General features: G+C 49.0%; 1 protein-coding gene across 2 annotated transcripts in view; it reads left to right on the top strand.

The window, feature by feature from the left end:
* The first annotated feature begins 7082 nt into the window (after window positions 1-7082).
* The window catches only part of SLC13A3 (solute carrier family 13 member 3), a 30640-nt gene continuing 15504 nt past the window's right edge, over window positions 7083-22218 (top strand). The window contains exons 1-3 of one of the 2 annotated variants that reach the window (XM_076351597.1): window positions 7083-7193; window positions 18198-18463; window positions 18825-18988. In XM_076351597.1, the coding sequence (XP_076207712.1) occupies window positions 7083-7193; window positions 18198-18463; window positions 18825-18988 (541 nt within the window). Of the gene's footprint in view, window positions 7194-7224; window positions 7290-18197; window positions 18464-18824; window positions 18989-22218 lie in introns of those variants that run through there. The other variant, XM_076351598.1, reaches the window with a different exon arrangement.

The following is a 22218-nucleotide window of genomic DNA, read 5'->3' on the forward strand; positions in this document are numbered from 1 at the left end:
TTTAAGTGTCATAAAGTAACCGAAGTAATTGTGAGATGGGAGCACAGACAAGAGAGAAACAACCAAAGGTCAGTTCTTTCCTAAATGTTAAATATTTCTTCTAAAAAGTAGTTTACAGTGTCGTTCTACTCGCCCTCTTCTTCATGTGGTTAGAATTGTACCGAGTAATCTTTCTCAGCCTGAGGACCATGGATTTGTGGGAGGTAAGAGGGACCTGGGGATACCAGAGCATCTACAAAAGGTAATTAAGAAAAACGAATATGCTATTTTTCTGAGAAGACTTTACAACAAAGCGTTTAAATCCATTATAAATGACTCTACACATCCTGAAAATATTCCAGGACACGGGCAATGCTGAAATAGCGCGCTAAACGTAAGACAGGTTCATTTTCTTCCAGTAGTAATTTTGGCTTTTTTAACTTTTAGTCGATAGTATTTCCTTAAGCAAATATAAAAATTGTTAATCAAGAACAGTTTTCTGCTGAGAAACTTCCACTTTGAGCAAGAAGTCTGCTGTAGATGTCCATTTTTTGGAGCTTTATAAGAGGGACTGCTTGTATTGTGATTGCCTGCCTAGGTAGGCAATTGGCAGAGGTAGGCAGTAATGTTTTTTTAGTAACGTTTTCTCTATAGTACTTGATTTTCTGGATTACTGTATCTGATAGTGTCAATGTAAGAAGGCCCAGAGGAAAAGTTTACGAACCCCACAGTAGATGGGTTAGAAGACACTCGATCGTCTGCGTTACAAGCAGAATGGGATGCGAGTTGTGTGCTGGGTGAGTGCGTGAGCTTTGTCATTTACTTCAGACAATGATTTAAAAGGAACAGTGAACTCCTCCCTGAGCGATTTGCGGTGTTGGGCAGCCTCTGTCCGTCGGGGAAGATCCTCTGTGCCCTTACTGGCGCTCTGTCTGACAAAGCTTGTGCAAAAGAGGGAGCAAACCCTGCAGGAACCGACCCCCTTCTGCGCGGCAGCCTTCCTCGCCTCTTCGCAGCCGCGGGCATGTCCCTTCCAGCCGGAGGGGAAAACGCAGCTGTGAAAAGCAGCGCGGGGGTTCTGGTGGGCACAACTCTGCCTGGCAGGGGAGCGGGGGCGGAGGGCTCCTTCCTCTCCGCTTAAAGCGAACCAACCTGAGCGAAGCCCTGCCTGGGGGCACGCTAGGAGAGGAGGGGGCGAGCGGGAGCCCTCTCGCTGGGCACCGGGGCCCCAGCCCGCAGGGCGCTGGGAGCTGCGGGTAGGGAGAGGAGCGAGGCACCAGTCTGGGGCTGCGTTTTGGGAGCGGGGCGCGGGGGCGGACAGGCGGCGCCGCGAACCACAAGGCGCTGCCGCGGCGGAAGCTCACCCCGTGCGGTGGCGCCGCCGCAGCGCTGCCGCCCTTGGAAACAAGATGGCGGGTTCGCGGCCGCGCAAGTGTCCTAGCGCGGCGGGCTGCCCGTGCCCGGCGCGCATTCACCTCTTGCCAGAGGAGCCGCCTGGGCGAGTGCCCGGCCCCGGCGTGGGGCCCCGGGTTCCACCGCCCAGCCACAGCTTTGGCTGCGGGGCCCGAGGAACCCCCCCCCCCCCCCCCCCCCCCGAACCAGCACTGCGCGCCCCCGCCGTGGACTTTGTTTTCATTGCTTGGGTGCCCCAGCCGCGCTCACCCCGCGCGGAGCGTGCCCCAGCCCGGGCTGGGGGCAAGAAGGAGCTATGTTTCCACGCGAGGAGCAGTGGGGCTTTAGGAGCTGCTGCTGCTGCTGCACACTCTCCTACCTGCTTGGAGAGCGAATGCAACAGCCCAAGCAGCACACGGTCACTTAAAACGGTGCTGCCCAGGGTGGCCTGAGGGCTGCTGGAGAGGGACCTCGTGGCCTGGTGGGAGCAGGTGGATGTGAGCTAGCGAGCCCCCTAACGAGGCCTGACCTGAGCCCCGAATCCCGGACCCACTGAGGGGAGGCAGCACGCCTAACCTCCCTGCCTGCCATCCCCCATCTGTACAAACACCGCTTCTACTGTCTCCTGGTGATGCCAGGATTGAGTTCTGTTTATAAAGCCCTTTGAAGAAGTCTGTTTCTAACTATCACTGTGTTTATTAAAATGCAGCTCTCCCTGTGGGACCCCGGAGTAGAAACAAAGCTGATCAACTGCAAGTTTTTATGGCTGGCACGGTGCTCTGAGATGAAGCCCTGCAGTGGACCTGGGGTCAGCAGCCCACGGCGAGGCCAGCTCCCTCGGGGTGCTGGTGCGTGGGACTGGCCTTCTAGCAGGGACTCCTGAATTGGCCTCTGCTGAAATCTGCTCTGTGATGGAGCTTCAAAACAAAGCAGAACATTACTGGTAACGAAAAGCAAAATATTTTGCTTTTTCACTGCATGATAAAACTCCTCCTCATTATATAACTGTTACGTTTTGCACATCTGTGTTATGGCTTGTTGATATTTCATCTTGATCAGCCTGATGTGTCTATATGGACTGCCGTAGTGAATGCTGAGCTGTTGCTGTTTGAGGGTGGAAAAATCACAGCAGGTGCATGTCCAGCAAAGAGGACACGCTGGACCTGCAAATTATCCACCCCACATCTTCTTGCAGCCTCAGCTGTATCGCTGGTTGTGCCTGTGGCAGCAGCTCCTTGGATGAAAACCACCGATTCCCTGGCTGGTTTGCAAGGCAGGTGGAGTTTTCAGCCTTGCTTTGACTGAGGATAGCTTGGCTTGCTGCTGTGCTAGCTTTCAGTGCATCTGCATGGTCATAAGCAACACTGAATTATTATTATTACTGATATAATTTGCCATTGCATTATTAACACTCAGGCTTTATGTCCGGTGTGCATACATTCTCATAAGGAAAATAGGACTCCTGGTTTTTTTTTTTTTTTTACATGAATAGTTTATCTGCTGCAAATACAGTTTAAAGCCACCAATATTCTTTCAGAGTTTGATCTGACTTTGTAAAAAGTTCTTGCAACCCAGTTTAGCTCATTTGAGTTTAAAAGGAAAACGAATGAAATAAAAACTACTCTTTTAAGTTAAGTAATCTTTGGAAAGAGGTAAATGATCTTTCAGGCTAGAAACCCAAACTGCTTTTTAACTCAGAGCGACTGTCTGTCTTGTTTTGTATTTCCACCGCTGGCCAAAGCAGCCCAGCAGTCGGTCCCACCCTCTTCAGAGTAGGGGTCCGGCCACTGAGGACGGTCACAGCTCCGTGTGACACCGGGAGAAGTGGTGATGTCCTGCCCCGGCTTTCCCAGAGGGGCTGTTCTCACCGGCTCCGAAGACTATGTTGGCCTTCATCCCCCCCCAAACCCTCCCGCCTGCCTGCCGGGGGGCACCGAGAGGCGGTGGGGATGTGAAGGGTGAATGCTTATGTTGCACCCAGCCACTGGGGGTCTCTCTGCCACCATTGCTAGCACTGGAAAAACCTTTATATCTGGGAAAAATGTTCTTTCAACAGAAAATATTTGTAACTGTGCGCTGGATGGGCAGTTGATCACTCTGGGTCTTTCTACCGCTTGAATCTTCCTGCTGTTAAGAATGAATTGTTGTCTCAGGGGACCAACTCCAGGCCTGCCGGGAACAGCTTCATTTCCAGGGGCTTCCTGGCACCTGCCTGATCTTGCTCCACACCTGGGTATCACCCAAAGTGCTGCGAACGCAAGGAGTGTGCAAATAAGCTGTGAAAAGAGGAGTAGAAGTAAAGAGGGAAAGACAAATGAAATGGAAATAGAGGCGTTTCATCAGCAGAATGTGCAACGTTAGGATTTCTGAGGGAATTGCTGGTTATTGATGGAGTTGCCTTTTTTGTTTATTTTCGTGTCTGACCATCATCAGTGATGTCTCTTGTGGGAGTGGGGAGCCAGCTTGCGAGCTCGGGGTGACCAGCCTGACTTTAGTTTGCAGTAACGACAAGTTCTGTTTTGCCCACTGATGCCATAAGTGCAGAACTGAAATAAGGGGATTTTTGGAGATAGATGTGAGTTGTAGACCTATAGGAGCATTAAGAGGAAAAACAGACGTGAAAGAAAACACACACAAGTATGGCAAGAAACAGGAATGAAAATACGGTTGCGTAATCTGGGTATGCTGTTACCATGACTTTTGGACAGGGGCTGCTCTGTGCCGGCAGTTACTGTGTGTATATGTAAAAACTGTGCATACAAGCTATACGGTGTAGTTTTTTCGAGTGAACTTTTTTTGGTCTAGGCCTTGATGTCTGCAGGAAATTGATATTTTCCAGTTTTGCAAGATGCAAAACACTGATAACCTTTTGCAACCCTCCTCTTCCATCAGTGCTGATAGGAAACCAAGTTACTGCAATAAAAGCATAAAAGCTCGTTTGTAACCCAGAGTTCACTATGTGAGGGTCACTACAGATAAATAAAGCCTCTCCCTGGCCCAAGCACAAGCCGTGTCCCGCAGCGGTCCCTTTGGGCACTACGCAGCACCTCTTTCTTTTGCAATAAGCTGAACTTACTCTGTAAGTAACGGAGAGTAATGGCCCGGAGTGGAGTGAGGTCTGATCCCAGTGATGGCCATGGAGCACAGGGAGGGCACAGCCAGGGCAGCTGCTGCTGGCACTGGAAATGAGGGTGGTAGAGACAGAGTTTACAAGGAAACAAATTAATTAAACGTTAATTCCCAGCTGAAGTCCTGGAAGGCCGAGTGAACCAGCATGTAGCCCCCGCACAATGTGCTCGGCTGGGAAGTGCTGAAGGCTGAGCCCAGCATCCGCCCCGCCGAGCCGAGAGGGGCCGGGTGGGATCGGAGAAGGGGCTGTCCAGGCAGGGACCCGACTCGCATCTTGGAGGGGGAATGTGCTCCTGTTCCCCTCGCCCTCTGCGCTGGCAGAAGCCTGTATCTTTATAAGAGAAAGAACAGACTGTGGCATTGACTGCTTATTATTCTTTTGAAGCTTTTTTTAACTTACAAGGTTGATTTTGAGAGAAAAAGCTTTGTAGAGCTCCTTTGGTCCAGCACGTGGCACACACTCATACACGTGCACCCAGTCTCTGGCTGATGTGCCTATTGGATAAGCTGAACCTGTTTTAAGCAGTCGCGTTGTTTTGATGGCCTGAATTTTGCTTACAGGTCTTCAGCCATCCATCTGCCCATCGTCTCCATCAGGCACCACCACCCGAGTGATAAAGCAGCTTATGCTACCATAGCCCACCGTAGTGGCATTAAGGCAGCACAGGAATCTCATGCTCTTTTTTTTTTATCACGATAACTTTTTATTCATGCTGTTGAGCAGTTGAAGAAAGGCAGGATAAAAATCCCCATAGCTTTCTCTCGGTCAGCTCTGTGCTTTCTTTCGGGCCCCAAGAGAAGGTGCGTTTGCCAGCGGAGCTGGGCAGCCGTGGGGCCGGGCGCCAGGCGGATGCCGGATCCTCGCTTTGCCAGCGGCCCCCGGCAGTGCCCGGCAAAAGCTTTTGTGTCCGTTCCGCTATTTGAAAAGAGCCATGGTGGTGATGCCATCACCCTTTAGCCCCTGCCCGGGATGGGGATCAACTGGTTTGTTACTATTTGTGCAAAATTATATATATGCCGTTAAGGAGAGGGAGCGGAACAGAGGAGGTGGATCCACACCAGGAGCAGAGTCCGTTCCGACGGGGTACAGTCCTGTCTCTAATGCTGATTGTATCACTGCACTCTTCCTCTCTAATTTCTTGTTCCCTCTGTGCCAGTGGTTTTTATAAGCTGGAGAGAGCTTTCCTCAGCGGGGTCTGCTTTTTTATGTGATGCATTTGACTCCAACTTCTTTGATGCTCTAGGAGTGACCTGCCTGGAGGTAGTAATTCTCCAGAGAGCTGATTAATTGTGAAAAAAGGTTTCTCTGCTGAATGTGATTTTTATACATCTTTCATATATATGGGGTCAACTCACCCAGGTTTTGAATAAGTTTTAAAGCACTCAAAGGATGCTGGTGCAGTACTAAGTCGGGGGTTATTTTGCGTTCCCTTTTTTCTCCTCACTACTCAGCTTCATTTAACCTCCCATTGCAAGAATCCAGGCGATGCAGAAAGCTGAGAGAAAATCCAGCTCCCTTGACTTTGATCTCTTGCTCAACTTGATAGTGCATCGGCTCTGTCTCCTGTGATGTGTGCCTCTCTCTTGGGCTCCCCACAGTCAGACGGAGACCGGCAACCTCTGCAGCGCACGCTGAGATTTACCTTGGTCCGGGGGAGGAGAACCTGTCTAGCCCCACATACTCTCCCTTTTTCTTTCTGATGACCCTGATGCAGGGCAGAGCTGGCAGGAAAATCTGCCCTCAGAGTTAGAACTGGGCAGCTTTTGTGTTTTCTTTTTGACTCATGATCGAAGCATCCTTAACTGCGTGGGTCTGGCCTGATTATGTTAAGACCAGCCAGGGTGTAGTCATATGCTACTCACTCGCTCGCTGGAGCTCACACTTGTGTGAGCCAAGACTTTGCCTCCTGCTTTTCCGGTATTTCCCATGGCTCTGTCCCGCTCCGCACCACTGGCCTTTTCTTTGGTTGTGTTTCACATGGCATTGCAAACAACTTGTCGAACCTCTGAGTCACTGGTTAAATTGAATTGTCCAAAGCAATGGCAGCTCCCTGTTTTTCTCATGCTTTTGAGTTTTTAATGATGTGCATTTGTGCACTGTTTCTGTCCATGGAGGGGAAACGTTTGAGAACTAAACCAGACACTTAAACTGCTGCATTTGGGTGTTTTTTCCTAGCAGTCACTTGTACTATTTCTTTATATTTAGATGTATTGAGCCTGCGTTATTAGCACAACTAGATACTAATTATGGCCGGCAATACACAGATGGTCAAACCGAACGAGCTCTTGTGCTGCCAGAGTTTTTGAACCAGTTTCGAAACATCTCTGCTGCCGAACCCCTCCGGCTGCAAAAGGTGCGCGGCCAAAGCTGCGGGAAAATGGTGAGATGGGGAGGGGGACACGGACACGATCTAGGGGTCGGGAGGCGGTATAGCAGGACGGCAGGGCGGTGTAGGGGGCCGAAGGGCGGTATGGCGGGGCGGGGCGGTATAGCGGGGCCCCTCCCGGCGGGCGGGGCGGCCGCGCTCCGCTCCCGCGGGATAAAGGGGGGGCGCGGCGGCGGGCGCGGCGGCGGGCGCGGGATGGCGGCGCTGGGGGCGCTGGTGAAGAAGGTGTGGAGCGTCCGGCGGTTCGTGGTGCTGCTGTGCGCGCCGCTGGCGCTGGTGCCCGTGCTGCTCAGCCTGCCCCCCAAGGTACCCGCGCCCGGGCACCGGCGGGGGCGGGGGGCACCGGTGGAGGGCACGGAGCGGAGGCGTGGATGGAGACCGCCGGCCGTGGAGCGTGGGCAGGTGCACCAGCTGGGGCTGCCACCCAGGGCTGCAGGCTGGGGACACCCGCTGGGGGGCACGGAGCAGGGGACGGCGACTGGGGTGCACTGACCAGGGACGTGGATGGGGGGGGGGCTGCAACCAGGGACGCGGACTGGGGGGCACCAGCCAGGGCGCGCTAACTGGGGGACACCAACTGGGGCCACGGACCAGGAACACAAACTGGGGACGCTGACTCGGGGCATGGACCGAGCGTATGGATCAGAGTTACGGGCTGGGGGCATGAACCGTGGGGCACAACCCCGGGGACATGGACTGGGGCAAAGCCTCGGTGCCCTGTCCCACCTTGCTCCTCATCTCTTGCCTCAGCCCCAGCAGTATTTGGCCCTCACAAGGGCCACCCTGCTACCTGCCAGGGTTTCCCCATGGAGGGAGGGGACCGCTAAAGCCTGCAGACTGCCACAGCTCCTCACCCTTCTGCTGTCACCTTAGGGTGCGAATGGAGGGGGCATCCTGGGGTTATCTTAACTTTTTAGGGGGAAGAAGGGATAGATAGCGTGAACTGTATTTATGTTGCTTGTATAGACATTGGGAGGTGTCAGGAACCTATGGTTCAGAACCAGCTCGAACTAGGTGGCACTAACTAGTACTTCTTGCTGATACCTAGCTGCCTTATTGTAGTTTTTATCAGTAGCTCTCAAAGGAGAGCTGGGGAAACTGAGGCAAAGCAGGTCCACGGCCCGCATCACTCAGTGGGGTGTTTGCAGAGCCAGGGTGGAAGGAGAGTGCCCAGGGCTCTGAGGCTGCCCAGCGTTGCTGTCCTATCTCCTTTGCTGTAGGAATCGCACCGGGCAGCGGTGTGGGTAGGGAGAGAGGGATGCTGGAGGTGGCCATGCAGCAGGCTTCATGCTGCAGGGCTGGGAGATGCAGGGGAGCCACGAGTGCCACCTGCACTGCTGTGGGTGATTCTCGGGGGGGGACCTTTGGTGCTGCATCCGAAAAGGCTTTGCGAGTAAGATATTTGTGTTTTTCTGTAGACGTGGAAAAACTGGTCTCCTGGTAAGGTTTGGGCTTTGGCATGTGTGTTAGGCTGCACATTAAGCAATCTGTGGCAAAATTCTGGAGACTGGAGGATTTTTGCAGCTGTCCCATGTACGCGGCTCTCGTGCACCAGGAGGTCTGAGCCTTGGGTGGAAATCCACGGGGCAGTGAAGTCACTGGGAAATTTTGTGCCATTGACTTCAGTATGGGCAGGATTTCACTCTTACATTCTGACTCAGATCCATTTGAGAATGACTTTGTTTACATCAGAAAATAAGTGATATTCGTACTTAGTGATTATAGAATGATTCAGATGCTGTAAGGACACGAAGGTGGCATTTACTTCTGTCTGTACAGTGCTTGTCAGGTGAAACCTTGATGTTCAAGATAGCAAAATAAATCTCCCTAATAATAATAATAATAATAATAGAATGACCATTGCTTTATTTAATGACATCATATGTTAAAAGATAAAATCCTTTGGATTTAATCTCCGGTTTTTCTATTTTGCGTTATTGGGTGAGTTCTTAAGAGGAATATACTAAGTGTTTGCCTCAAAGAGCACATTGCACAACAGGTACTTAATTCCTTTGCAGATTCATAAGTAGATAATTGTATTTGTACGTTCATTTACGGTAGCTGAACAAGTGACTTCAATTATATTTAATAGTATCTTGTTTGACTTGGGCACTTGTAAAATCATGAGGTATGGTTAGAGGGTGAGGAGACGCACCGTATGCTCAGCGCAAGCTTGTGCCTGAACTGTGCAGTGGTTAATTGTGAGATAAATCACAGATGAACCTGGCGCTGCGCTGCGGGAAAGCCTTCGATCCAGATGCTCTATGTACTGGTAGAAGTGAATACTGTTACACAGGCTGTGTAAAGATTTGGGTGTTCAGGAAGGGGATTTCTCCACATGTACAGAAGAAAAAAAAGTCTCTGCTGGTGTAATGGTGCTGTTCACACCCGCTCCACTCTTGCAGTGTGCTGGTAGCATGCTCCTGGGTGTGACCCTCGGAGGACCTCATGCACAGTCCAGTCTGATCAATGCTGTTTTATTAAAGAAAAACTGGTGATGGGAAAGTGGAAGTGTTTGCAGCTGAGAGGATGAAGGAGCAGCGGGGCAGCTGTGGGCGGGGAAGGAGAGGCCCTGGTAGAACTGACACTGACTGGCCCGCTCGGGTTAGCGATCTGTTCTTCATTTTCCATGGGTGCTAAATGCATTATAGTTGGTAGCAGTGAGACTGGCCGGTACCTGCACTGGTGACTGTCAAAACCCTGATGCTCGCGTGGCTGTTAACCAGCGCAACGTTTCAAGCAAGCCCGACTGCAGCTTCACCAAGTTCTCCCTTGAGTTTGGCATAGGGGTGAACCTGTAGCTGTGAGCTACCATACAAAATTGTATCTGTTCATGTTCAGGGGTCAGTGATTCATCTACAGTTTCAACACAAGATTGTCTCTCACTTGTTCAGCAAGAAAGGAAACTTGCTGTTGCATCAACAGGGGATTAAGTTCTGACGTCTGAAGCTTGCTTGAGCTGACCTCCGCAGCCTGAACCGCAGGGGGCTGCAGGAGAGGAAGGGAACAGGTTACGCTTTTAACCGCAGTGTAAAAACACCAAGGTGGGGAATAGGCAAAGACTCAGCAGACGGGGGATCTGTGGTGGTGGAGTTTGGAAGTTATCCTGGCGCGTGATGGAAAATGTGTGCCCTCAGCTGCACCGCTCGGGTCGGATGGTTTATCCTAACACGGGGCTCGAGTCCAGCTTTGCGCTCTCCTGGGCAGCCAGGTCGCGAGAGCTGCTGCAGGTGTTCGGCAAGCTCCATCTCAGAAGGAATTCAACTGACTGGGCTGCTGCTGGTGTTACTGGGAGGCTGTCCCAGGCAGGGCACCCACGGAAAGCGGTCTGGGGCAGGAGGAGCTCCTGGGTGTGGTGCAGTCATCGTAGCAACCTTGATGCTACTAAGTACTTGCACATCTGGACCACGGGAGAATTGGATGGGCTGAAGAACCCCATGTTCCTGCTGGGGTGGTCAGTGTAGTGCCTCACAGGGTGTTACAGAAACTGGTAGGAGATGAGAAGCAGTGAGGCTCAGCCCTTGCTAGTCTCAGAATGAGGTTTCCCTTGTGAGAAGGTGTCTTAGAGGTGTCTGTGGTACTTTCCTGCTCTGGGGATGCTAAAATCTGTTCCCACAACATGTCACCATTTACCTTCTCCCCACTGGGATGCTCAGCAATTTTAATCTCCCAAGGGACTGGAGCCATAAAGAGCCACCTGAGCTTTGGCTTCAAGGGCAGTGTTTCACTTGGATGTGGAGACCAAGAAATCGTGACCTGAAGTTGATATAACAGAGAACCCCAAGTACGATGTGGCTTCTTGGATTAGTGTGTACTTCTGAGTGACACCCTGTGTCTGGGTGCAATGGGTTTTCCAGTGAAACCTGCACCTAGGTGACATCTCCCTGGCGACAAAATCCTTTGAGAAAAATCATCCATCAAGTCTGGCCTTGGTTATTGCTGCTGAACTCCAGCATCCATACCTGCAAGCTGCTATTAAAGCCCTCATCAGCTGTCACTCTGCGGTGGTTCTCCAGATCTCTGTGTGTGTCCCTTCAGAGGGACAATGTCACCAGTGCTGACATTACATCGTCACCCTTTGTTCTTACTTGATGCCCTTTGGAGGTTGCAGTTGTGGGGAGGGAGACTTGCATAAGTGGTTTTGTCTGCAGTCTCCTTTCTCTTAAATAGAGAAATGAAATTTCTGCTTTGTGGGCAGGTTTGCTGAGACCTCAGGGTGTGCCTCCCAAACTGGGGCTGGAACAGTGACTTGTGTCCATCACATAAAACAGGACAAGGAAATGCTCTGTGTGGAGCCGCTTCCCAGGAGCCAGTTCTCTGCACAAGGGCCTGTGTGTCACCTCCCGCTCTGGCTGCTGCTGAAATGGCTGAATATTTGTCCTGTGAGTGGAAGTGCCTGCGACCCCCCTGCTCGGAGGGCTGTGAATGATTGCAAAGAGCTCGGGCAGGGCAGGAGGGGCTGGAGGAACTGTTCTGCTGGAAGGGGCATGGGGGGCACTTTTAATGAGCTGTGCAAAGAGCTTGTTCCAACAGCTTCTAATGAACTCAATGTCTACAGCCTTTTGGCTTGGTAACAGCTGAGGCAGCCAAATCTGCTAAAAGGAGCTCTGAGCAGGCAAATAGGGCCCAATGCCTTCAGAAAACAGACTTGACTTCCTCAGTGGCCATAGAGCAATTTAAAATTAACTTGGACGTAATGAGTCCTCCTGATTAGAACAAGGAGACTTTAAGAACTTCCAGAAGAAAAATGACATTGCTTGCACTTGAAAGCAAAGAACATGAACTGTCCACAAACAAAGGCATTGTGGGGAAAGGGGGTGATGCAAATGTAGGTGAGTGGGGTGGTGGGCTGGGAGCGGGGTGTCCTGGGAGGTGGAGGGGAGCTGGATCCTGGGCTGGAGGGCACAGCAGGAGCACGGGTGGGCAAAGAGGTGGCAGTCAGGAGAGCAGCCTGGCAGGTGAGATAAGTGATTGTAGCCTGATTATACGTTTCATGCGCAAAGTCCATCTCTGTTATCTATGTGCTTGGTGATTTAGAAAGGGCAGTTTCACAAAACTGGAAGCAACGATCAGTTAAAAGGGATGAGCGGAAGAACTTCAGTGAGGAAAGAGGGGTGATAACTGGAAGTAGGGTGACTACGTTTTACCATATGCACTGTAAGCATAAGTCTGGAGAGAAGGCAAGCCTGGCGAAGAGCAAGCTGGCACAGAGAGGAAGCAAAAGCAGCAATACTTGGGGCAAAAGGGAAGTTGACAAGAGTCAATATTAGTTGGAAGCTAAGAACCATAGAAAACATGAAAAGGGATGTGAAAGAATTGAGGAAGAAATTGCTGAGCAGGGTGCTGAGGGTGATGAGTGGTGTTTCGAGTGTGTAGCACAAGAGGAATCTGACCCTTGCTATTCTGTTGCCAGATGGACAATGCAGAAGAAGTTGTATTCAGTGAAGCATTTTTGTTCTGTACTCAGGAAAGTGCTCATAGTACGGTCCTATATCATAAGAAGTTGTCTGATAATGAAATATTTTTATTGTGACAGTAACTAAAGGGAAATTAAAATACTTGCATCCAACCCTGGCTACTTTAAAAACTACAGGTTTAGGCAACTTCCATACAAGAATTTTATAAGAGCTGCCTAAGGAGTTTTGTGAAGCAATAAACCAGGTGCATTTTTACAAGCTCCAGAGTAGATGGAGATCACTGGGACCGCTGGCTGCAGGTCAGGCTGATCTGGAGTCCCTCTTGGGAAGCAGGTTCCAAAAAAAGGCCTTGAGATGGCAATATGTAATTAGTTGAACACAGCTACCAGACTGGCTACCCATAGCCAAGAGGGTTGGTGTGATATTTGTGTGTATGGACATGTGAAAGTTGAGCAAGAGCAGTGAGGACCTACCAGGCTGCTACTGGCCCTTCCAGTCTGGCTTCTACAGCTTTGACAAATTGGAGAAGTCTCAGAAAGAGTAAAGGACTGGAAAACAGGCCATGTGATGAAGGGCTGTGGGAGCACAACCTATGTTTTTTCAAAGAATAAAAAGGCAAGGAGTAACTTGATCGCTACCCTGAATGCGCATCCATCACGAGGAGAGTTTGGATAAGAGCAGCCTGGGCTAAGGCATGAAGGAGGACCATGTAAGAAGATGCAGAGGATTGAAGCTGGCAGATTCAGATTATCACAACATAATTTTAACAGTGAGATTAATTAATCATAGGAATGGCTTACTAAACTTGTGGTGGGTTCACCGTCACTGAAAATGTTTCTTTTTTTCTAATCAAATGTGGTGGATCTATCTTAAAAACAAAACCAAACCGTGATGCTGAAATGGAGATTCAAAAGGGGAGCCCTGTTAACCTCACGCAGGGTGTCAAATGATCACACTGTGCTGTTTAGCTTCACAGTCCATGAATGTTTGAAGATGTAGGATCTGTTGCTGCCTCCAAGAGAAGGTGTGAGCCTCAGACCCCTGAGCCGGGGAAGATTTTCTCTAAGATGCCCATTTCATTTCTGTCATTAGTTTCCTACGTGATCTTGGTCAATTTGCCCACTTTCTCTGAGCTTCAGCTGTCCCGTTTGTAAAATAGAGAAGATGATTCTGTTTTTCTGCCAACTACAAAATAGTGCAAGGAGTTGAAATAAAAGTGTTTAATAAGCTTTATGTCTTTTTAGCATAACTCCAGAGTAAAATATCTTTCCTGCAGCTCTTACAGCTTGTGCCCCTCTGTTACTGGCCCCTTCCTAGCCACTCTGCAAATACCTAGTGGGAGCAAAACAACTCTGCTGGCAGGAAGGCTGGTAAACAGGGCTTGGTTTATGTCCAGATTACATAATGTTTGCAGGAGAAATGAGATTCATATATCCATCGCATTGGAGAACAGGCAGTGGGACCGAGCTGGCCAGTAGCACAGTCACAGCTGCAAAGTGAGAACAGTTTGCGAGCGAGATGCTAAAAGCCACCGGTACTTTTTTGTACTGAGTAGTTCTGAGTATCACAGATGGGATGATCCTTTGTGATGGTAGTGGGATAAAAGGGCTGGAAAAGCTCCAGTTCCAGCCAAAATACCTCTTGGTGTTGGGATTGAGGTCCTGGAGGGGTCCTGTCACCTGCCTGCCACTCGTTTGCCTAGTCATAGGGCAGAAGGGAGATGGGGAGAGCCTGTGTGGGGGTGATGAGGCTGTGATGACCATGTAACATGCAACGGTTGATGGAGAAAAACCAAAGCTTGGCAGTGCCAAGGTAGGGCTTCTTCGAGTGCTGGGTCTGCCTGGTGGGGAGGCTGTGGGCACTGGGCAGGCAGCACTGGGCTGCCCAGGAGCTGCCTGGGGCTGGTGGAGTACAAGGTCCAGCTGAAGCTCCTGATGTCCCCTGAAAGGTTGGCAGTGGGGACTGGTGGCTCGTGCACGCCCATGCCTCGGTGCTATGCCTGGGCGAGCCAGTTTGCCTTATCTGACCCACATTCCCTGCCAGCACCTCCTTTCCCTGGGGGATCTCATCTGTCCTTCCAGGAGATCTCCTGCTCTCTCCAGCTCTCCTGCCCACGGGAGACTACCCTGTGGCTTGGCTTCCTCTGCCGTAGCTCAGCAGGTCCCCCAGCATGGAAAATCCCCGGTGCTTTCAGTGCAGTGAAGACAGGATCTGTGTCTGGAGGGGCAGAGGTCGTTCCCAAAGCTCTTGAGCAACAGGAAGGAGAGCTGCTGTAGTCCAGAGCCACCAAGCACTTCCCTGGAAATCATTAAATGGTTATAAAATTAACCCAGTCACAAGACCCATTTTAAAATTCGTATGTGCTACCATTTTTCTTCCTGAACTTTGATAGACTTATTTTGAAAAAAATAAAAACAAAGCTGCAGGGAGGTGAGAGAAGTAGAAGGAGTCTGACAGTGACGCAGCAGAAGATTGAAGGATAAAGATCATGTGGGGGAGATGGTGCTGCACGCAACGGCGTGGACAGCCATGGCCATCTCCCTAAAAGACCAGTCTTCTGACATTTGTTAGCATTTATTGTTTGCGTACTAATCAAACTTGCTGGGCACTGGAAGCATTAATTCATTAACATTTGCAAGATATCTTGAAACCAAAAACCTTTCAATTTTATTCAGAGTTTGGTTCAATTTTGTTAATGGTTTTAATCTTTCTTTATTCTGGGGAGTGCTTGCTCCAAATCTAAGTTATTCTGAAGTGGTCTTGTTCCTTTTTTGTTCAATGTTTATCCTATCTTAAGTGAAAAACTTGTTTAATATATGTGCAATTTGTCCTCTTTGGGGTAGAATAAGTTGGATAAACAACACTACAGCTTTCTTTTTAAACTGTTTTGCTGTTGATCCATATAGGTTTCACAATTTTGGGAAAACCCCAAAATACAGTAATTTTCTGCCCTGTTTCAGTTTTACCCTTGGCTTTTGATCTTGCAATGAAGATTAGTTATTAGATTCATGCTGTGTTTCATTGCAATGTTTTCCAGAACTTTTTCCATACACCAGAGAATAAATATCCCTTACCTATAATTAGTTTTCTAAATTGTACTTCATCTATTTCATCAAGTCAATTAAAGCCTTCACTGATGTGCTCTTATATCAATGCATTGTTAACTGTTTTCAGTTGCTCTACCCCTGTAGGAGGCAAAGTGTCTTTATATTGAAGTTGACTTTGGTGCAACTTCCCTTGCAGAAAACTGAAGAATATTTTGCCAGTGGGAGAAAAAAATTATTTATACGGCCTTTAGAGATCAAATGGAAAAGGGCTTAATGAGAGCAAAGCTATTTCTTTGCTGTATAAAAAGAGCCAGAGTAAAGAGAAATTATCAGTTGCCACGGGAATGAAGTCACTAATCTAGTGTGCAAACATTTCAAAACATGATTCTTTATTTTTGCAAAATTTAGCACTGCCAGGTTTGTTGCTCTGGTCCTGCTGGTTTGGAGGAAGCGAAGCCATGGGGAGCTCACGGGAACTGCCAGGTGCCAGGGCTGAGCCCTGGGAACGTAAAGGGTTTACTTCACAGTACCTTGTATGTCACGTTACCAGGATCTAAAATTAGGACTGCAAATGGTCTTTAAATCCAGATCTTGGGAACCTCACATGAAGTGGTGGCTCCTCTGTGATTAATGTATTAAAAAGTCAAAGCAAATTACTCTCAGTTCTGCAATATTCGTGTTTCCACGTGCACTGAAGCACGGGAGCTTTACTAGCAGAACTGCTTGTGAAATGCAAAGCTTGAGTATTAAAAGCAAACCAGAAATTCTGTCATTCTTGCCACTTTTCAAACACTCACTACAGATGTATTGAACGATAAATCTGTATTGGTTTCAATTCACGTGGCTTTATGCACCCAGCAGGGTGTCAGGGTAGATTCTGCTCTTTGGCTTTCCCAATAACCATGGTCATTTTTTATCCTCAGTTTGTGGGTGTGTTACTGGGTTGGTGTCTGCTCTAGGAGCCTGGGGACGACCACATTCAGCTAAGGCCTGGAGTGAATTTTTTGCAGGTGGCCAGGCAGGTTGTGGCTCCACCGTAGCTGCTCTGTTGCCTTGCTGCACGCTCAAATGCTGCAGCTGAGACCACATGTCGTGGTTTAACCTCAGTCGGCAACTGAGCACCACGCAGCCGCTCACTCACGCCCCCTGCCCCTGGTGGGATGGGGGAGAGAATCGGAAGAGTAGAAGTGAGAAAACTTGTGGGTTGAGATAAAAACAGTCTAATGATTGAAATAAAATAAAATACTGCACTACTAATAATAATAGAATAACAACAACACACAAAGCAAGTGATGCACAGTGCAATTGCTCACCACGCACCGACCGATGCCCAGCCAGTCGCCGACCAGTGGCCCCCCCGGCCAGCTTTCCCCCAGTTTATGTACTGAGCATGACGTCCCATGGTATGGAATGTCCCTTTGGTCAGTTTGGGGCAGCTGTCCTGGCTGTGCCCCCTCCCAGCTTCTTGTGCACCTCCAGCCTTCTCAGTCGGCAGAGCATGGGAAGCTGAAAAGTCCTTGACTAGTGTAAGCACTGCTCAGCAACAACTAAAACATCGGTGCGTTATCAACATTATTCTCATCCTAAATCCAAAACACAGCACTGTGCCAGCTACTAGGGAGAAAATTAACTCTATCCCAGCTGAAACCAGGACACCACATTATCCCCAAAACACAGCTCCACACAGTTCCCAGCCCACACTGTTCCCGACTCAGCCACGGCAGGGAGCAGAGCCGTCATCTCCCTCGCAAAAGCCCCAGCAAGGCCAGCCCCGGGTGCAGGGGAGGAAGGTCCAAGCGGAGGGACAGAGGTGTCTTTGAGTAACAATTCAACCTGTTCAACAAGCTGGAAAAGAGTGGTAAAATAAATAGCTCTGTGGCTTCCAAATGACTCTCGGCTGTTATTTATAGCGCTGCGGGCACTCTGCCCCGCGGTCGTTGACAATATCCCTGTTCAGCCCCGCCGTGACTGAGCCCAGCTCCACGCTGGGCTCCCCCCTGCCCCTCCCCCCCCCCGGGCTCTCTGCTCCTGGGTTTGGAGCCGTTCTCCTGACTTCTTTCCGCCGCTCGTTATTTCGGCCGTGGCTGTCATGACAAATGGCTTTGGTCTAGTTTTCGCCTCCTGGGCGGATGAATGAATTCACACTGCGGCATAGGGGCACTGGGTTTCTGCCAGCCTTGGCCAAGGCTGGAGCGATGCTGGGCATGGGCGAGCTCCCTGCCCTCAGGAAGCGGTGTGACACCAGGGCGCTTGATTTACTGATTTCCGTAGGGACTGGGATGGGTTGCCATGGAATGGTTTCTCACAGATCTCTTGGGAGGCTCTGATCCAAGAAAAGAAACCTTTCTGTGTGCCTTCTATTGCAAATGTGGGGACTCGATACATCCATCTCTCAAAGCTGTTTTTCCATAGCCATGCAAAGCACGGTCTGTGGAAGTTGGAGAGAAAGCACAAACATTAAGTGTAGCAGGGTCAGATACTGGGACACCTAAGGGTGTTAGCAGCAGTGCCTGCTGAGGATTAGTACCCTAATTCAACATGTTGGGACAGTACCTACCCTCCAGAGCTTCCTTGGTTGGCCCAGTGCACTGCCACCCTGCAGCACATAGGGAGCTCAGGCAATCGAGGAGGATTTGGGTTTTGCTGTGGTCTCAGAGGACCAGTGTAAGTCCTGAACCCCTACATAATGTAGGGGGGAAGATGTTGCACTTGATGGAAATGATTTGGGAGAAATACTGTATCCTTGAAGGAGTAATTGGTGCATTTTGCTCATCTAAGTGTCTCCAAGTGAAAAGATGTCTCTCTAATGCCACATGTCTTAATTCTCCTCTCTCCTCCTTTTGCAGGAAGGAAGATGTCTCTATGTGATCCTGCTGATGGCCCTGTACTGGTGCACGGAGGCGCTGCCCTTGGCCGTGACGGCTCTGCTGCCCATCGTCCTCTTTCCCTTCCTGGGGATCCTCCCATCTAACAAAGTTTGCCCACAATATTTTTTAGACACCAATTTCCTCTTTCTCAGTGGTTTAATCATGGCCTCGGCCATTGAGGAGTGGAATTTACACCGCAGGATCGCGCTCCGCGTCCTCATGTTGGTGGGAGTCCAGCCAGCCAGGTGACTACGGGAGCAGGGGGATCCATGGGGGACGTGAGCTACAGGCGCTCGGGAAGCGGCTCTGCTGTGGTGGGCCGTGATGCGGGTGTCTCCCATACCAGGGGGCTGTCCACACCCCCTTTTCTCCAGCTTATTGAGTTTATTCAGCTGTTTGCCTTTGCTTGGAGGCCAGCGGAGCATGAGGAGAATCATTTGGTTCAGCCCATATTTGTGTTCCATCCAGTTACAGGATAGTCACAGAAGTCCTTTTTGCTATTAGTTTTGTTATCCCTGCACATGAGCTTTTCTTCCTATAGCTATAATATATCAGAGAACTTGCCGAACTGAAGAAATTCAGCTTTTCCTTTTTTTTCTCTTCCAGACTAATTTTAGGGATGATGTTGACAACGTCTTTCCTGTCCATGTGGTTAAGTAATACAGCCTCCACTGCTATGATGCTTCCAATTGCAAATGCAATTTTAAAAAGCCTCTTTGGGGAGAAAGACACATCTAAGGATATGAACAGGGAAAATGAAGAAAACCAAGGTAATTGAGACAGGGCAGTAGTATAAGCCAGCTGAGGTCTGCCCTGCTGCCGTCAAATATGCCCCGTTTTATTGACTTCACTGGCACAAGTACCAAGTTCCTTAGCTGCAGCTTGATCTCAATGCTGGTCCCATTTTAATACACAGTTTGTTACCACAGTGGAAGAGTATTGGCTTAAAACTCCCTTTTATCCTGCCCTTTCCTCATGTCATGCAGGAGGCAATGCTTATGAATTGTCTGGAAAAACCAAGAAGTGGTGGTGCCCAGCCGACCTGCTCCATAAACCTGCTGCTGGCACAAGTTGAAGTCCAGCTCTGTGGGCACGGTGGTGATGGGATTCGTAGGGATGCCTCGCTGCGGGGATAGCCCGAGCCAGGGAGGGCTGTAGATAGTAAACCTGGGCAGATGAGTGCTACGTAATGGTGTGTTGCTGCAGGGACAGGCAAGGGACTGGCCAGGCAGTGAGAGCAGGGCAAGGGTGAGGACAACGGCCCCTCCATGGCAGCACACAGGGCTGCCGTGTGCTCGTGGACAGGTGGGTTCTCCTCTCGTTTTCCTGTTTGTTCCCCCATGAAACTGGAGCCTGAGCTGGAGGAGAAAGGGTGGACGAAAGGGAAGGCTGGCAGGTTAAATACCTATTTATAAAGTGCTTTGCGATTTCCCAGCTTGATGCTACTGCTTGGTGTTGTTCCTGAGCAGGTCGTGGACAGGCTGGGTCAGGGGTATGTGGTCAGATAAGGTCTTCCTCCAGCCCTCTCTTCACAAGTCATTTACCAGGAGTTTGGCTTCTGGCAGACAGTGATGAGAAACAGCAAAACAGAAATGAAGTCATGAAGTCCCCTTTGCAGCTATGACTGATAGTTGGAGCAGTAATCACCGCTTCTCTTTCTTGCACTAATTAGTAATTCTTCTGCCCCTGTGATTTAAAAGCAATGCCTTTTTGGTTCCCACTGAGTCCTAAGGCAGAAAAATGAGTCCCCAGAAGAAGACTCAAACATGTGCATGCTCTAATAAAGATATAATTAATCATTCATCATTAATCTCTAGCACTGTTGAGATATTTGCACTCCAGGTTACTTTATCACATTTGCTTTATGAATTTTTGACCCTTCGCATCTATTAAAATCAACCCCACTGACCTTCTTGCTATAATTTCTTATTCTGTAGAAGCATTGTGTTTTGTCAGTCTGCTTTTAACCTTCTCGACCCCATCCTCTGAAATGATTTGACTGTAGTTGTGATTGTAAAAACAGTAGAGTTTGGGAACACATAAAATCGAGGCCCCCGTTGTCCTAGACATTGGCAAGCACAAAATTAACGTCCTTGGCTCACAACGCTTCCAGTGGTGAGAGAAGCCAGAAAAGGCAAAGGGAGAGGCATGCAAGTAGAAGAATGAATAAAATGATGCTTTGCAAATATCATGTGATGGCGTGGTGATGTATTTTTCTTTTGAGGTAGAAGCTTATGAAAGTAATAAATACAAGTGAAAGAGGAGTCATCTGTAAAATGTACAACATCAAAATGCAGGTTTTCTTGTGGACTTTTTATTTGAACTTTAGTGTCCCAAGGTAGACTCATCCTTTTCTGTAATCTGTCTGAATGGATGAGAAAAGCTGAGTTCCTTGAAGGAAGCCCTAAACCTGAAGTCAGTCAAAAGTGATGAATCTGATGTTACACCTAGGAGCGGAGACGTGAAGGTGAGCTTTCTGCAGGGGGTTCCTGTCTGTCGGGTGTCACCTGCAGTCGGGGCTGGTTGCACATCTCCAGTGGGGCTGTTGCAGTTAGTTTTTTCACAGACCTGATGAAACCTGGCTGAATGTAAGGAACGTGCATTTGAGAAAAAGGTATACTCATTTCATAGTTTGCTTAATTTTTATAATCTAACTGAATTGTAATCTGTGTTCCAAAAAAAACAGGCAGATTTATTTGCGAAGGGGACTGTATGTGGAAGCAAACTTTTACAATGGCATATGATAAGGTCAGTTTGCAAATCTGCTTGGATATGCTTTAATAGCACTGTAGTAGTGTCCAGGAGGCTAAAAATACTTGGGTGCCTAAAAAAAAGTTAAAAATATATCAAAGAATATGTAGCATGTAAAAGCATTTGATTTTCTGAAGAGATCTCAACAAGTGTATGAAACCAGCTTTGTGAAGGGCTTTGCTTACGCACACAGTGCCAGAATTAAAGTGATGTCTCTGATCAGTTGGTCGCACTTTTTTGCTTATGAGAGAACCTCAAGGTTGCAATCACTTATGTCCATGCTCAACCATGTGGGCAGCATGTTATAGATCAGTAAATATTTGCATGCTTGTGTCGTCCATAGCTAAAATTTGGTGTAGTGTTTTGTTCATTTTGACGCTCTTGGCTACTGGATGCAAGAATGCAGTTAGGTGCGCTTCGGCGGCTGAAGTCCCAGCTGGTTCTGGTTGGTCGAAGCAGGGTTATAAACTGAACACCAACAGGCTTTTTTCAACTTCCAGAATTTTCCTTTTGGAGGTGGGTTATAGATTCCCTACAATTCTGTCTGACATCTCCAGCGATAGGTGTGTGACAAGCTGAAAACCACTGTGCTATTGAGCCCGACCATCTCTCCTGCTCTCTGCCCACAAACCCATCATTGGCAATATTTCATTTCTCTGAGCAGCTTCAGTATCTCCAGGTAAAAATAATGAGAAAATATTTCCATCCTTTTTTTCCTGCATAGAGAATATCTTCTGCAAATTCAAGATAAACTGCAGTCAGTGCTTGATGTGTTTCATTGGGTCGCAGACCTGGAAATGATGTCTCTAAGGGGGCAGGTGGGAAATGTGCATTTTTGGATGCCACTGTCTGGTTTGGCTGCATAACCCCAGCCCGTGCTGGCAGGGTATGGCCCCAGCACTGCTGCCTGCACCCCTCGGTGGGTGGAAATATTCCTTCTCAGGCCTTTTCAACTTTTTAGAAACAATAAAAATGTCATTAAAGCCAAACTTTTCTAGGAGAAGCCTTTCTGCCTCTAAGGTATAGGAGGTACTTGGGTGAAACGGCCACTGAATCCTTCTCATAGTGCTCTGTGAGAGGTTTGTACAGCCAGGTCCTACCTCGGTGGTCTTTGGCCTCTTCTGACTTATGGACCTGTAACAATTTTCAACTCCTTTTTACAAGTTTCATAGGAAAAGTTTGCTCTGCAGCAACTCTGGCTTTCCTTTGCACAGTTGCCTTTTGCAGACCTTCCTTGAGAGGTAGCTCA

This window comes from Aptenodytes patagonicus, chromosome 14 (assembly GCF_965638725.1).
Source record: "Aptenodytes patagonicus chromosome 14, bAptPat1.pri.cur, whole genome shotgun sequence".
NCBI lineage: Eukaryota > Metazoa > Chordata > Aves > Sphenisciformes > Spheniscidae > Aptenodytes > Aptenodytes patagonicus.